The sequence below is a fragment of the Cyprinus carpio genome, chromosome A5, assembly GCF_018340385.1.
Source record: "Cyprinus carpio isolate SPL01 chromosome A5, ASM1834038v1, whole genome shotgun sequence".
NCBI lineage: Eukaryota > Metazoa > Chordata > Actinopteri > Cypriniformes > Cyprinidae > Cyprinus > Cyprinus carpio.
The window spans coordinates 33,037,468-33,054,667 of NC_056576.1; the positions used below are offsets into that span (position 1 = coordinate 33,037,468).

Here is a 17,200-nt window from a genome sequence, read left to right on the forward strand (position 1 = left end):
ACTGAAAAAATTACATGCTTCAGCTCGACAGACATTTTTATTATTAATATGCAGTATTTTATTGTAGACCATGAATTCTGCATTGTGACTTCAGCTCACCATATCTACTGTTGAAGAGGATCTGAACACATTCTCGAAGGGTGTTGATATCCTCAGTCTCCCTGATGAATGAATCCCATTTTTCTGTGCATGAAATACAAAAAGAGTATTATGTAACAATCAAATTTCATATGTTCCCTATTAAGGCAAAAGCAATAATGTCACAGTCTCAATTAACATTTTGTGAAATGTATTTGAATACATTGAGGTTTTCCTCTGTACTTTTAGACATAGGAGACAATTAAGGCAGGTCTTGACTCTCTGCAGTGACTGAAGATCTCATGCTGATCTTTTGAGAGGAACAGACTTTGGTAGCCCAGGTGACCTGGCTAAACTCCCGTTACTACTGCCCACTCTGCCAAGTTCAGCTCTCTTTATGTCTGTAGAGAATACCACTCGTATATAAAGAACTATTTGTGGATCATTAGATATGATTGATTTATTTTCCAGAGAGAATGAAATAGTTTAAATAGTTGTGTTTTCTTACTGGGAGGAACAGTTCACCAAGTCATTATTTACTCACCCTACTGAAGGTGAAAGTGAAACACAAGAGAAATTCTGAAGAATCATCATACCGTGTTTTTATAAACTAAAGAACAGTTTATAATAAACATCAATATATCATGCTCCAAAAAAGGAATGGAGTCCAAATGACTAGTTCACTCTATCCCTTCATTCAAAGCTTTGAAATGGACAAAAATAATGGTCTTGCTTTGAAAACTCAAAGGCAAAACACTACAAGCAAAGCCATTGTTTTTTCAAGCACTGATCATTTTTGAGATTTTGTGCTATATTGTTTCTATAACTTTCATTTGACTCCATAAATCTTTTTTCAGACTAGTGGAAAAAAAAACATCCAAAATATACATAAAAGTATTTATTTTATGACAATTTATCTATTTGCTTCTGTAGATTTCAATTATAATACATATCTTTGTTTTTTTCTGAAGGTTTTTACAGAGGGAATGTTAATATATAATTTGCCTGGTTTACATAAAATTGTATTCCTAAAAACCTTGTACATTTTTTTGTGAATAGCAGTGAATAATGACTAATACAATTATGAATGATGACAACATTTCCAATGCGTAAAATTAACATATGGTGTCAGAAGACTTGAAACACAGTGCAGGAGTCATCTGGACAGCTTTTATGGTGGGGCTTTTTTATGCTATATGGAAAAAATCTTGGATTAAGACTCTTCAAATATTCTCCTTTTGTGTTCACGAAATAACAACATAAAGGTTTGGAATGACATGAGGGTGAATAAATAATGACAGAACTTTAATTATAGGGTGAACTATCCCTTTAATGTGTGAGAAGATGCCTTGTCTTTGTATTTTAGGGAGGAAATTAACTTGGTCTATATCCTGTTGTAGATATATACACTGCTTGGGACCCCAAAAACCCATTGAAATGAAGGCCAGCTTGTCCTTGGCCAGACGCTGTAATGGTGAGTACAGTCTGTCGCCCACCTGATTTTTCATGCACTATGGAGAACAGAAGGCGCTTGGAGACATGGATGCTGGGAGGGCTTTGAGTAAGATCCGCTGCCAGCCCTACTCGCTCGCCTGGAAGAGACACACACAGTCAGAGCAATAAGCTCAGAGTTAAGTACATAAAAAAGAACCATATCCATATGGTTCAGCACCTACACAAGTAGTATCGCGCATCATAAGTGCACCTCTAATTTCCATAGAAATATACTGGCAGCCAATGTATATAGAAGAACAACAGGAGGCTCTTACCATTGTCAGCACATTCCTTGGCCTGAACCGCTTTCTCGTCAGCGGACGCCCACATGCCCAGCCGCTCTTTACCTATGCTGTGCAGTGATGGCTTCAGGTCCAGCTTGCTGTCTGGGTGAGGCTGGGAGGACATGGGCATGCCGTACAGGAAGCTGGAGAGCATGGAGTTGCTAGCAGACGCTTCCTGCACGGAGGGTTTGACAGAGGCGTGGTTGCTTACGCTCTTTGAGGTTGAAGAGTGATGGTTGACTTCCGGACAGGATTTGGCGTCCCGAGAGGGTTCCTCTGGTGTTCTATTAAAACACACACATTTTTGGTCTTAGTTCATTGGGTGCTGATAGTGACAAAATGATAAAACAATGATATAATTGTGGTAATTTCTTCATATGATTTAATGCTAAATGTAAACCATCTGATAACAGAGTCACTCATTATAAGGTAAAACATGATATATATATATATATATATATATATATATATATATATATATATATATATATATATATATATATATATATATATATATATATAAAAATATGATAATGATATATGTCTTTTATGGACCCTGTAATGAATATAGTGCTAAACAGGTACAGTACATACAGTATATCCTTCGAAAGTTTGAAAGTCAGTTAGATTTTTAAAAGTTTTTGAAAGAAGTCTCTTTCACCAAAGCTACATTTCTTTGATCAAAAATACAATAAAACAGTAATATTATAAAATAGTATTACAATTCACAATAACTCTGTTCAAATATATTTTAAAATGTTATGCATTTCTGTGATGGCTGAAAGCTGAATTTTCAACAGCCATTATTCCAGTGTCACATGATCCTTCAGAAATCATTTTAATATGCTGATTTGATCATTTAGAAACATGTATTACTATTCTCACTGTTGAAAGTTTTTCTGGACACTGTGATACATGGTTTTTTTTTTTTTTTTTTGATTAACTGGATTTGGATTTGGATTTGGATTTGAAATTGTAAAAATCTTTACTGTCACTTTTGATCAATTTAATGCATTCTTGCTGAATTAAAAATATTAATGAGTATTAAAATTTTACTCACCCCAAACTTTAAAACAGTAGCGGTATAAAAACACATTTCCATTTTGTCAGCATGTTTTGTCATTTTGCTTCTTTTCATTCCACTTGTTTTTGTTTTGCTTATATGTTTTTATCTATATTTAAGTATTTATAGGGATGCACTTTTCCATTTTATTTTACAATCTTGCCGTGCAGAAAATTCAGACTTTGTGTGAACAGGCCTTTGCTTTCTGCCCATGACTCCACATGCATATTATGAAGAATAAACTAGAAGAAGACCTTTTGACTATGAAGCGGATGCGGTTGCTCTGCTCTAAGATCTTCATTAAGGTCTTGGTGTCGTATTCCGAAGGCTTTCTCAGAGTTACACCATCAGGCAAGCCGTAAACAACCACTGAGCTGGGATCCTTGAGAATCCAGTCATAAGGCACAGGGACCAGGCTGCTCTTCCCAACAGCCTCACCTGAAACACATTACATCGCCGTAGATTAACATGAGTTTTGATTTGTGCCAAAAATTAAACCTCCTTTATCTTTCCTTTTCCCCCCAATGTAGAAAAAATCCTAATCAGCTGCTATCAGCTTACTATAAAGCACGCTGAACACCTCCTCCACCATTTTCCTCAGGACGAAGATGTTGGAATGAGTGTCTGTTAAGGCTCTCTGTCTGCCCTGCTGCCCGCAGTCTTTGCCAGTCCTGCTGCAGTCCACATCAGGAACTTTGGCGTGGGAGTTCATGGCGGTCAGTGCTTGCAGACAGGACACTTCTGTGGAATCAGCACAACTATCATTTAAACACATGTACTATTATATGCAGATTACATTCAAAACTGATGTGTTCAACTTTGAACTCACTGCAGAACTTGTGAAAGTCTGTCTGTATTTCCTTTCTGGAGTTTAGGAAGATTCTTCCCTTCTCTGTTCCCACGGCGATCACGCTGTCTTCATGCACAGTGACACAGGCCACCTCAGCATTGAGTTTAGACATGGCAGAGCACTGCAAACACAATTCACTTCAAATCATCCACCACCAAAATTCTGCATAAAATACACACCGTAAGTATCTTTAAACTCAGACCGGGTTCCAGTCTTACCACAGAGTCCAGGGCAGACACTAGGCTGGTGAGGATTTCTTGTCTGGCTGACACTTGGGGAACTTTGAGCTCTGGCCGAGAGTTGGTCCTCATCCCATCACAGCCAAGCTTCCGTATCTGTGCCATTCTTCTGCAGGAAAAAAAGACACCGAATAAAACACACTGAAATCCAAATCCACTAAATATAAAATGAATTACTCATTAACAATTACTCAATACAGCTGTGCCACCAAAAGTTTGGGTTACACTTTATTTTTAGGTGTCCTTGTTACAGTGTAATTACACAAGTAAGTTCTTAACAACATGTAATTATTACAGTTGTTTGTAATTATGTTATCACTATAGTAAGTACATGTAACGTGTAACAAGTACACAAAAATAAAGTGTCAGTTATCAGACTGTTAAAGGACCTTACAGCAGACACCATATTTAATTTGACACAAATAAAAATTATGCTATAAGGGACAGATGTAGAGTGAAAAGCATCTCTTGCTATTGAGTTGACCACACAGGATAGACAGAGAAACAGTGTAATCTAATGCATGAACAAATGACTCATCTGAAGTAGTTTGGTTCATGAACTCACTAAATAAGAGAAGTTACTTAATCAGCATCTGTCTTACTGAACTGCATGTTATCACTACTTTCAATGATGTCTGTCTTCGAAATGAATTGATGATTTGTGTACTCAAGGTTTCATGAAACTTGCGGTTGCTTACTACTGACAACATGTAGTTCAAGAAATTAAACTGCAACACATTTATGTGTACACAAGATTTATAGGCTGGTAATTAATATATTATCCTTTAGTGTGCCATCCAAACATTCTTTTATTCAGAAAAATAAATAAATACATTGGGGAAAGCAAGCTAAAATAGTGTTTTTTTATTATTAAATTATAGATTTAATACATATAATTATTATTACTTCTTTAAGGAAAGCTTAAAAATCCAGGCTACACTTTTTTAATGTACATTTGCAATACGGTTTGTTTATGTTTTTTATGTATTATTGTTATTTACGATTATGATTATGAACATTACATGGCCGCTTGCTGTAACACTAACCTAGAAAAATGTGTGCTATTCAAGAGTTTGTGCAAAGTGTGGAAGCTGAATAGTAGCGCACTCACTACATGACAGTTAACTTGGAGGCACTGGTGAGATCATTTGCATTTACCTTAAAATTAGGGGTTGAGGCCGATCAACAATCACAGAAAGCAGTATCTGTGATCTGATCACTGATACCGATCTTTTTAAAGACTTCTTTTAATCATTTATAACTATATATATATTGATACTACAATCAGGATTTTTAGAAATTTATTCAGGGCCTGAATTTCATTTTTGACAATGGGGAAATTCCCCTCTTAGGTGACTCTTGTGAGAGGGGAAGCAGCACGGACTGTGCTTTCACAGAAGAGTCCGCTCCTGATCCTTGGCTTTTTACCACAAGGGCACAAACACAACATTTATCCATTATTTTGATTTCAAATCCAAACATTGTCACTGAAAATGCTTTTTCAGCATTGCAATTTTTTTTTTTTTTTTACACAGTACAGTAATACAATTTTTAAGAGACATGATTAAACACAATAAATATAAGCAACACATTATTCAATACTTTTACTTTTGCATATACTTCTAGATTTATATATTAATTTGCTCAAGCAAGTAGCAAAACATTTAAACTACTTACATTATCACACACTTACCATTGACAGAAATAGTCAGCTGTACTGCCTCTCCTTTTTAAAAATATTTATTACAAGCAATCCTGCCGTTCATAAAGAACTTTGTTTTTCTACCTCCACGAGTGCCATCTCTTTGCCTTGTTTATCTAAAAGTGCTCATTCCCAGTTTGAACCTAAGCCAAAAAGACATGTGTTGACTGTGAAACACAGTAGACTTTAATAATATGCATGTATGGTGTAATTACTACATTTACGTGTCAATCGATGTACATATTTAATAAAAACAATGCGCTGTTACTTTAATTCAGCGCTTGCAGCGCAGCAAGCGCAGCTGTCGGACAGCGACCGTGCATGCAGTGTGAACACTTTCTGTTAACAATCCATTAACATAAGTGCCAGAAAAAAAATACGCACCGCATACGTACTGCAAACGGAGTAATGTGAAACTGACATGCGCACTGCGAGTAAGCATGAGTGCACGGTCTCCAGGAGAGTTTGCGAACGAGATCGGTCTTTTTTGAGATCGGCCTTTTTAGAGACCGCGGATCAATCATCCCAAAGCCCGATCATCCCGATCAATCGGAGCACCCCTACTTAAAATAGTCAGCCATTTTTGCTCGTACAGAGTAATACATCTTTCGAATTTGTAAAAGGTTTACTTTTATTTGTGTGCACTCACAACAGCAACAAAACGTTGTGCTTTTGTAAAATAATAAAAGCAAACAGGGTGTGCTTTCTGCCATCTCGGCCGCTATGAACTTGAGCAGATCAAAAAACATTAACTGAAACTCTATGCTTGCCTCACAGACATGAAAAATACATCTATAGAAAGAAAAATGTCTACTCTTAAATCAACCAGTTAAAATGGAAAACAAATATTTTCAGATTATGCAATCAGATTATGTAATTAATACAAACACATGATTTGTCGACTAACTGCTAAAAATTAACGACTACTAGTGGACTAGAAAATATATTAGTCAAGGGCAGCCCTAGTTTTCGGCCAAGTGCACCCAGAATTTTTATTTCAGTGGATCCCTAGCGAATAGCTATTCAAATAGGAAACACTGATATGCCGTATACCCAGATTGCGGTCTGCAGGAAGCACAGACATGATGGGAAAACATTAACAACTAATCATAATTAATGGACTCATAATAATTACGTTCAAAAACAAACCAATATGTTTTGTTAATTATATACTAAAGGGTAAGAAGGCTTCAAGCTCCCCATTAACTTAAAATATGTTCAGCTGTACAAAATGTACTGAAGGATGGAAAAACCTATAAGAAGCTTTGGAAAGTGATAGTAATACCCTTCCCTGTGCTAATACACCAAAATCCGTCACACACATGTGAAAGTAGCTAATTACGATAAGCCTTTGTCAACCAATTAAAGCTGGCTCAGATTATTGCCGTAAAACCCTTCATCCTTAATTTGTTCTCCTTGGAAGCAAGACAGGGCCTGGAAGCATGAGCCCTCTAAAGTGAACTACTTTACCCGTCCCCCTCGACAGACCCTGAATCCAATCTCGATTTCAGCCACGTCGGCTCTGAACTTCAAAGCTGTAAACTTGAGTACGGACTAAACTAAGGTGGGTTTAAAAACAAGCACAAACCAAGCGAGAGTTTAAAGATGAAAAACAAGCAAAAACAGCAGCGATGACGAATGTGAGATGAAAAAACAAATAAATAAATAACGCAATCCTAATTCCAGGCCTTGTGTTCACATGGCAACTGCAATCCGTTTCCTTGGAAACTAATCTCGAGGCATGTGAACAATGCAGCTCTGGCCTTTAATCTCTCCAGACACTGGGAGCCATTATCCAAGCCTCCGGGCAAAGCCAAAACCACAGACTGCACAGAGAGAGCCCAGTACTACTATTACTCGTCTGAAAACCTCCTATAAATCCTGCTGCAGCTCAAAGCCGGATGCCTCTGCCTGAGCGTAATCTTACATACAACATCTGAACACCAACACCTTATATCTATAGTTCATTTCGGATTCATTCAAACAGCCAAATCTAATTCACTACTTAGGGTCCTTGAAAAATAAAGTCCTGCTACACTGTAAAAATGATTTTTCGAAATGTTGTAAATGAAACAAAGATTACTGGAGTACATTTTAAAAGAAAATACTATTTCAGTCTTTCTACTTCAAAATTTCATGTTTAATTCAATGTGTTTCTTGCCGTTTCTTTGCAATTGTGAAAAAGGAATTTCTGAGTGGAAATAGTTTCCAACACCAATTTTTGTGTGCGTGTATGTTCTGATGCTTTAGTGTAATAATGGACGTCAGAATCAGCACAATTTGCGTTACATGTTCAAGAAGTTTTCAGACAATAAAACAAAACTTTTTATGTTTATGAAGAAAATGTGAAAAATGTTTGCACATGCAAAACATTGTCACAATTTCAGGTTTTGCTATAAGGTGATCTGGGTTTCTCCTTTAAAAAAAAAAAAAAAAAATCAGCCATAATTTTTATATATTTTCTCATTTTATTTCGTCAATAGGCAAAAAACACCGAGACATTTCTGCATTGAGCATTAACATATATATTAAGTTCTACTTCAAAGAAAATCGCATTTAATTTACGGCTTTCAAATCGATTAATCGCATCTAAAATAGAAGTTTGTGTTTACATATATGTGTGTGTACTGTGTAGTAGGGGTCGACCGATTATCGGCGTGGCCGATTATCGGCGCCGATATTAAGCATTTTTATTGTTATCGGCATCGGCCATTTTCAAAACCGATTTGCCGATAAAACCATTTTATTTTGAAATGCGCGATCTGGCACTGATCCAGCCACCTCAGTCAGAGCGCACCGCTCTGTGGCCTAGACTAAGCCCCGCCCATCGTCCGTCTGATTTGTTGGGAGTCACGAGCCTGGCCAAAGATGTTCCGCTCTCACACCGAAAGCACAGGAGGAGCTGCTTCAGTGATCATCATCACACATCAATAAGTTATCTCTCGAAGGTAAGAATGCAGTAAACGTCTCCTGAAGTTGCAATAAATCACTACACTGAAGTTGCAAAACACCTAAATATAATCGATTTATGATTACAAGCCCCCGTTCTGTTATTATACTGTGAATTCCCGGTCAATGTCCGTCATTGCAGTGATATGCTTTAACGGATCATCACAATCAGTGCTGAGATAGTGAAACTAAAACCTACTTCTCTCACCATTCGGCCAACTTAACGTTGTATTGTGAATAGATTATCAACACGAATGAATTCACTCACTTCTGCTGCGGTTTTTTTTTTTTTTTTGTGTTGTTCACATAGCTTCACTGAACAGCGTCCGTTCCGTTAGGGCTCTTAGTCAAAAAGATTGCGCATATTTCGAGAAATATTGCTTTATTCTAACATGATTGCAAAATAATTTATCATACAGATTCAGAATAACCATTATGCAATTTTGAAGAGCTGAAAGGGCATCAAGCGCGAGCTCTGACGCCCTGACGCGACGCGAGCTCCCTATTCCTGATTTAGTTATCTCCGCGGCCGCGCTCTCTCATTTGACTAGGGGTGCGATTTGCCGGGGGGGATGGGGGGGATTTCGCCCCTTCTGGTCTATGCATCCATGACTCTGCTGAATAACTTTTATCCCCGGTGGGGATAAAAACATCATGCAAACCCGCTCTGACGTCCAGATCTGAATCAAATGATTCGCGATACGCGATCCGATTGGAGCGCATCGAAACAGTGAATCATTTTGCGACGCAATGGTTTAACTGATTCGGAGTTTCAAAAAGCTCCGTTGTGTTCTTTGCTCGCTTTCTCGATGTAATTTGTTGTTTGAATAACCGTGGACATTAAATCATTACAATTAATAGGCCTAACGTAGGCTTACAATGTTTTTATTAAACTGAGATCACACTAAATACAATTTCCGTCGTATTAAAAACATTTCATAAAATTTTTCAAAAGCATCCCCCCCCCTCTGTTTATTTCACAAATCGCACCCTGCTAATAACCCTATGCTAATAACGTAAATTGTCAATAATCTCACATTGCCATTTCTGGATGACGCTGTCCTGTATACTTCCTAGTTTGTATCGCCAAGTGATAAACAGTCTAAAAATAAAATAAAAAAAAACACTATTACAATATGGGTTGTGTGTGATTTTTAATGGAATTCTGGGTTGCAAATAAAATGCTAAATATAACACACACACACACACAAACCATACACCACATATATATATACATATATATATATATAGATATATATATATATATATATATATATATATATATATAGATTACATATATATCGCATATATATATTATATCATATATATATAGATATATATATATATTATATTTAGATTACATTTATTTTCCATTATTTGTCACTTGCTGTTGCTGTTTAGAATTTGCTTGAAGAGGATTATTTAGTTTACAGAATCTGCTGATGGATGCTCCCAGCACTTTTTATGTTTGTTGTTATTATTAATATTAATGTTGTTATTATGAACAGTTCTCAGAATAAAGATGTGTTAAAATAATTTAAAGAGAGAGTCTTTGTCAGAGGCCTTTTTTGTTCTTAATTTTGACATTAATTTTCATTTTTACACTAGACACGGATAGCGGTTCAAAATATGACATTTTATCGGTCTCCTTGATCTGTAATAATCGGTATCGGCATCGGCCCTGAAAAATGCATATTGGTCGATCCCTACTGTGTAGATTTATATGTATATATAAATACACACACATACATGTATATATTTAAGAAATATATTTAATAATATACTATACATGAAGTATAAATTTGAATATACATGTAAATATTTAAATATACAGTCATGGCCAAAAATATCGGCACCCTTGGTAAATATGATCAAAGAAGGCTGTGAAAATTAATCTGCTTTGTTAATCCTTTTGATCTTTTATTTAACAAAATCACAAAAATCTAACCTTTCAGTTGGACTAATAATATTTTTTAAAATGGGGATAAATAATCATATGAAATAAATGTTTTCTCAAATCCTGTCACGACTGGACACAATTGTTGGCACCCCTAGAAATTCTTATGAGTAAAAATGATCTCTGAAGTAACGACGATCGATGTTCCCATTCATATTCACAATTTTTTGAAGCCCTAAGCACTCCAGGGTGATTATGGATATGAAATTATCCAGCCATGGCTTCCTGTTTCACAGAAATATAAATAGGAGGGAAAACAAAGCCCAAATCCCCTTAATCATCCATTAGAAAACCAAAAAAAATTCTGTAAAAAAATTACAGAAAAACCAAAGAATATATTTCTAATGTGCAGCAAAAGATAACTGAGCTTCACAAATTAGTGAAGTGGCTTTAAGAAAAAGCTAGAGCAGTGAAAATTCCCATTTCCACCATCAGGGCAATAATTAAGATTTCCAATCAACAGAAAATGTTACGAAACTGCCTGGAAGAGGATGTGTGTGTTTATATCGTCCAAATGCACAGTGAAAAGGAGAGTTTGAGTGGCTAAAGACTCTACAATGACCACAGCTGGAGAATTGCAGAAAATAGTCTCGGGGTCAGAAAACCTAACAAAAAAAAAAAAACTCAAACAGCACCTACATCACCACATGTTGTTAGGGAGGGTTTCAAGAAAAATTCTCCTCGCTCATCCAAAAACAATCTCCAGAACTTTGAGTTTTCAGTTATGAATGGAACTTCAAACAGGACTGGCTTCTATAGTCAGATGAAAAAAAAAAATGTGCTTTTTAGCAGCAAACACTCAAGATGGGTTTGGTGAAAACAGGGATAAAAAGTACCCCATGTGTACAATGAAATATACTGCTGTATTTTTGATGTTGTGGGCCTATATTTCTGCTGGAGGTCCTGGACATCTTGTTTAGATACAAGGCATCATGGATTCTATCAAATACCAACAGATAAAAAAAAACCACTAAGTGACTGACTCTGTTAGAAATCTTATAATGGACCACGTTTGGATCTTCCAACCGGACAATAATCCAAACACAAACCTCAAAAACAACACAAAAATGGGTCACTGAGAACAAAACCAAGCTTCTGCTATGGCCATTCCAGTCCTCTGACCTGAACCCTATAGAAAATGAGTGTGGTGAACTGAAGAGGAGATGATTCTGGATGAAGGAATGGTATCTGATCTCTTGCCAGGTGTTCTCTAACCTCATCAGGCATTATAGGAGAAAATTTAGAGCTGTTAAACTGGCAAATAAAGGTTTAAAAAAGTATTGAATAAAAGGGGGCCATTAATTGTGGCCAATGTGTATTAGAGAAACACATTTATTTCATAATGATATTTCCCCCATTTTAAATTCTTATTATCCAATGAAAAGTTAGATTTTTGTGATTTTGTTAAATAAAAGATCAAAAGGATTAACAATGCAGATTAATTTTCACATCCTTCTTTGATCAGATTTACCAAGGGTGCCGATATTGGCCGATATTGACTGTATACATGTAACCTATGTGTGTGTATTTACATATAAATATACACACACATACATTATATTATTAAACACAAACTTCTATTTTGGATGCGATTAATCGATTTGAAAGCCCTAATTTAATTCAGTGTGTTACTTGCCATTTCTTTGTAATTGCATGTGAAATGTACTTGACATTTCTGAGTGAAAATTGCTTTAAAGTAAATGTCTACCATTAGCATGACTTGAGTTGCATGTTCAGGATGAAGTTTGCAGACCATAAAACAAACTAAAATTGTACATTTTATAAAGAAAATGTGAACAGTCAAACTTCCTTCTTCGGAACACAAAATAAGATATATTGAAGTATGGTGGTAAGCAAAAAGGGTTTTTTTTTGTTTGTTTTATTTTTTGTAAATAAATATTATTGGAGTAAGTTTTACAAGAAAATGCTATTTCAGTCTTTTTACTTCAAAATGTCATGTTTAACTCAATGCATTACTGTTGTGAAACTTACTAGCAAATTCTAAGAGAATTTTTACACCATACACTAGTTTTTTTTTTTTGTTTTTTTTTTGTATGTTCTGATACTTTAGCATATAATGGATGTCAGAATCTGCACAACTCACATTGCAAATCATGAGTACCCTGCTATTTATTTGTAATTATTTGTGAAATTTGCCATTTCTGAGTGAAAATTGTTTCTACACCAAACTTTCTTCAGTGTATCCCTTTAAGGCAAGAAGATATTTTTGAATCTTACCCGCCGTATGAGCAATAACAATAACAATGTTCGCCTTAGACAATAATCTTGTGTTAAAAAGGTTAAGGTCATTTAATAGCTGCACCCTGACACTTCTAAGTTTAACAAAACTCTTTGAAGCAAAAGCGATTGGTGAGACTTCCTCATTGAACAGGCTTATCCTATCTGCAGGGGAAACTACTGTACATTCATCTGACACCTTAAGCTTCATGTATAAATGACTTGTTTTGTACTCTACACTAAGCTTTCTTTGCAGGAGCCAAAAGACATGAGTTAACTATAACAAACATATTTTCTTAGGGTGAAAAAACACTAGGAAAAAAAAATCAACTGGTGACACTCCTAAAAAATGCAGGAAAAGTAGGGATCCAGACTGACATGCTTAAATGCTCAGATTAATGACTTCCTCCTTGTTAGGAGTCCACCCTGCCAAAATGCCGTTTTTTTTTTTTTTATTGATGTTTTATGTGATCATCTGGTCGGGGGGGGAGTATTGTGTAGGCTCTTTTTTTTTTTTTGTTTTTGTGTGTATGGTGCTTAAAGATATTACTGGCATCTCAAGAAAGGGTAACGTGGGTTTTATGAGCGGTTTTCCCCTAAGAGGCTTGTGGCTCCGCCATTGATACACAATACTTCTGCTAATAGCCTTTATACAAATTCTGTTCACAGATCCCATCAGAAACACAACTGTATCTAAACCGTTCAGCTCAAAGGCTGATAATTGACTTTTAATTGGTCCTAATTCCTTTCACCCTGGACATTTTCCCCAAGGCCACACAAACATGTTGCATCGAGTAAACACAAAGCGCGGCCTGCATGAGAAGATACTGCCCTGATTGTGATCCGCTTCGGGAAAGATTCAGTTCTGCGCTTCAGATCAAGAATGTTTTGCTGTTAAAACAGATAACTTGGCTATACGTGGCATATGGGAATATGTGGACTGAAAGACTGTGAATCAACCAGCTTTTTAAACCAATGCCAAATGTCTAATTTAACTTACAGATATTACTAAAACATGATGCTTTGATTCAGAATGACTGCCATGTTAATATGCAATATTTGCATGCTACCCCAAGGTCATTTAAAGAATACCATGATAATACATCTGTAAAATAATGTACTTTTTGTAAGTGAAGGACGCAGGTAGATTCAGTAGTTCTCTATTAGTGATTTGCAGGTCTGTTGGAGTAAACCAATATTAAACCCAAATATTAAAATGCAACTAACTATCTAATTAAGATTAGTTAGGATAACAAAATAAATAGGCTTATCATCTTTTTAAGTGGAAGAGAAAATGCTTTCTATGTTTCTGCTATAACATAGCATAGTTTTAACAGAATGTGATCATTTTAATATTATTAGCTGTGAATAAACCAGCTTTTTAAACCAATGTCAAATGACAATGTTTAAAACAATTTACCCCGAAAAAAGCACTGAAATAATGATACTTTGAAACATACCATGGTTCTGAATGATTGCCATATTCATATACCACTGTGTTTACATTCTATTTGAAGGAAATTGAAAGAATACTATGCACTATTTTCATAAAACATGGTACTTTTTGTTAGTGAAGGATGAAGGTCTGATTCAGTAGTTCTTAACTAGTGTTTCGTATGTCTTTACAAGTACTGAAATCAAGATACTTTGATATAACCTTTACTGAATGATTCATAAATAATTGTATTTGCAAGTTAATACCAAATATGACGACAGTACATTTTTTTCTTCTTTCAGAAATATTGGGAGACTATTAATTGTCTTGGTGATAATTAGTCTAGTGTTTGTTCCTTACAGTTCAATCACACTTCTGCCGTTAACTTCCTAGTCAGCCTACATTTAAGCAATAATTTTGCATATGCAGTTCATGGTAAATCAAAAACAACTTATTTTCGTTTAGTTTTGCACAGTTAAGAACTGTGGTATTGTGTCCGCTATTAAATCTGCGAGCAGAAAAACACGGACAGTTATTACTGTTCTAAATAATACAGGCCCAATCCTAAATCATTCTGAGATAGTTCATGTTTCAGTTACAGACTCATAGTGGGACAGCATGACATAAATCATAAACTCTCATTGTCTTCATGAATGGATCTGACAGGCGAGAAGTCCTTCGAGGGAAACCGAGCAAGTGTAGAGACGTGTGATATTATTACTCAGCAGCAGACTTAAGTTACTGGGACACATTCAGTTATGAGTAATCTAATAAAGCAGTCTTCGTGGTAGACACAGATTAGCAGCCATTGATAGGTGGATTTGACATTGTAAACATGACCTTCTCAGGTCGACAAACGCGTCCGTGACCACGACAAGCAACCACAACGATTTTTTATCAGAGTACAAAAATATAAACGACTGGTTGCATTTTATCAGACAGCCATCCAACAATGCAACTGCTCTATTTGTGCAAGTTGCTAGCACTCAAATTGTGTTGCCATTTTACAAGACAAACAAAACGTGCGAGTAGCGGCTACAACGAGATAAAATCGCCGAACGCAAAGGCGTTTAATTGTTTATCTCATCTACAACGTGTTATAACGCGTGTTACTTTCATAACAGCGTGTAAAACATCGCGTCGAGTGCCACGGATTCGCGTGCGGAGCGTTAGCATGATAGCCAGTGTGCTAACACTCCTAGCCATCCTCCTCCCCCTAAATTATAATCTGTAATTTCACTTTTTCAACATCCATAAAAAGTCACGTGCTCAAGAACGACACTCGTAACGTTACATGTTTTTCCCATACATACATACATAAACAGAAGCAGCGTTAATCCTTACCGATTTCCCCGTGTTTAATTGCCTTATGCTGCCAATCCCGGGATAGGTTTATTCTCCGTTTAATCCAACTGTGAGGGCTGAATTCCCATTTAAAGAAAGGCGACAGCGACTTTGTAAAATGTCATAATCTCGAATGGTTCGAAGCCTGTTGAAATTCAATCGACGTGATTTATTTGATCAATTTGGCCCGGTTTCTTTCTGTTTTCTTTACCAGAGGAGCGTGTCCCCTTTCCCCTTTCTTTGTTCTGTAATCCAGTAAAATTGAAAGTCATTCGCCTCCGCTAATCCCAGCCCAACTCAACAACAGCATCTATTGGCTGTCATTTACATACAGGATTAAAGAACCGCTGGAACAGCACGCGCCGACACTCGCAGGACAAATGCGTGCAACTAACTCTTTTGACATTGTAACATGTCTATATTTCTCTCTGCCCCTCGCCACAGCCCCCTGTTATTGTTGCTTTATTTTAAGAGGAATTAGACCATTGCAAATGAGTGCAACCCGTTCACCTGGAACCCCGCGCGAGGTACTGATCATCAGTTTCGGGACAGACACGTCGATTGCGTGAATCTGTAAATGCATTAATGATTGCTAGATAAAGATAATGCAACGTAGAAATCCCTGATGCCCTCTGCAGTGAATCTTAAATATAATAAATAGGCTGTCTGATATTATCCATTACAAAAACTGAAGTAGGCCTACAATCAAAAATAAATAAATAAATGCAAATATGTACTTAAAAATTATATATTATTAATAAAAATATATAATATTTTTTTTGTATTATAGCCTTTTTAGTCATATAACTTATATATATATATATATATAATATATATATATATATATTATATATATATATATATATATATATATATATATATTATATATAGATGCTCTTTTGTTATCAGATAAATTAACCTCAGCAAAACTTCAAGTACAATTATTAAGTATTATCATAGGAAATAACATATTTAACTCTTAAAATCTCCAAACTCGGTCCTGGAGGGCCGGTGTCCTGCACCTGAACCAGCTAATAAAGTTCTTATAAGCATACTAGAAACTTCCAGGCAGGCAAGTTGGAGCTAAACTCTGCAGGACAGCAGCCCTCAGGACGAGTTTGGAGACCCCGGTTTAAATCATCCCACTCTTAACCATTGAACCACTGAGTTTATATTAAGAACCACGCACTGAAGGGTTCTATTATATCTGTTTTCTTATTATTAGTAGTCTGAATAACCAAAAGTGCATGCATTTATTTAGTTATTTTACTAAAACTGTCTACAAACTTGGTGGGATGGTCCCAAAACCCAAATCCATACATTTATTTTATACTAGGTGGCGCTATGAAAACTATTTTTATATTTTTTGCCAGTAATTCAGGATGAAAATTTATTTGAATTCCTGGGTCAAGACAAACAAAACAGATGTAATCAGATGTAATTTCTGTCTATAAAATAGTTCGAATTATGGCCAAAAATCTATTTATTTAAACCTATTAAATTTCTAGGTGTGGCCCACAATGACAAACCGCTAAAAAAAAATTCAGGATGTTTAGAGGATATGCAC

The 17,200-nt window shown here is 35.9% G+C and overlaps 1 protein-coding gene across 3 annotated transcripts in view; it reads right to left on the minus strand.

Annotated features, from left to right (window-relative positions):
• LOC109087762 (general transcription factor II-I repeat domain-containing protein 1-like) overlaps positions 1-16,191 on the minus strand; it is a 28,177-nt gene extending 11,986 nt beyond the window's left edge. The window contains exons 1-8 of one of the 3 annotated variants that reach the window (XM_042756940.1): positions 15,634-16,191; positions 3,988-4,114; positions 3,749-3,890; positions 3,481-3,660; positions 3,174-3,357; positions 1,848-2,140; positions 1,575-1,670; positions 100-183 (exon numbers count right to left, since the gene is read on the minus strand). In XM_042756940.1, coding sequence (XP_042612874.1) covers positions 100-183; positions 1,575-1,670; positions 1,848-2,140; positions 3,174-3,357; positions 3,481-3,660; positions 3,749-3,890; positions 3,988-4,113 — 1,105 coding nt within the window. In that variant the 5' untranslated portion in view covers position 4,114; positions 15,634-16,191. Of the gene's footprint in view, positions 1-99; positions 184-1,574; positions 1,671-1,847; positions 2,141-3,173; positions 3,358-3,480; positions 3,661-3,748; positions 3,891-3,987; positions 4,118-15,633 lie in introns of all 3 variants that reach the window. The other 2 variants (XM_042756941.1, XM_042756939.1) reach the window with 2 other exon arrangements.
• Between the last annotated feature and the right edge of the window lie 1,009 nt (positions 16,192-17,200).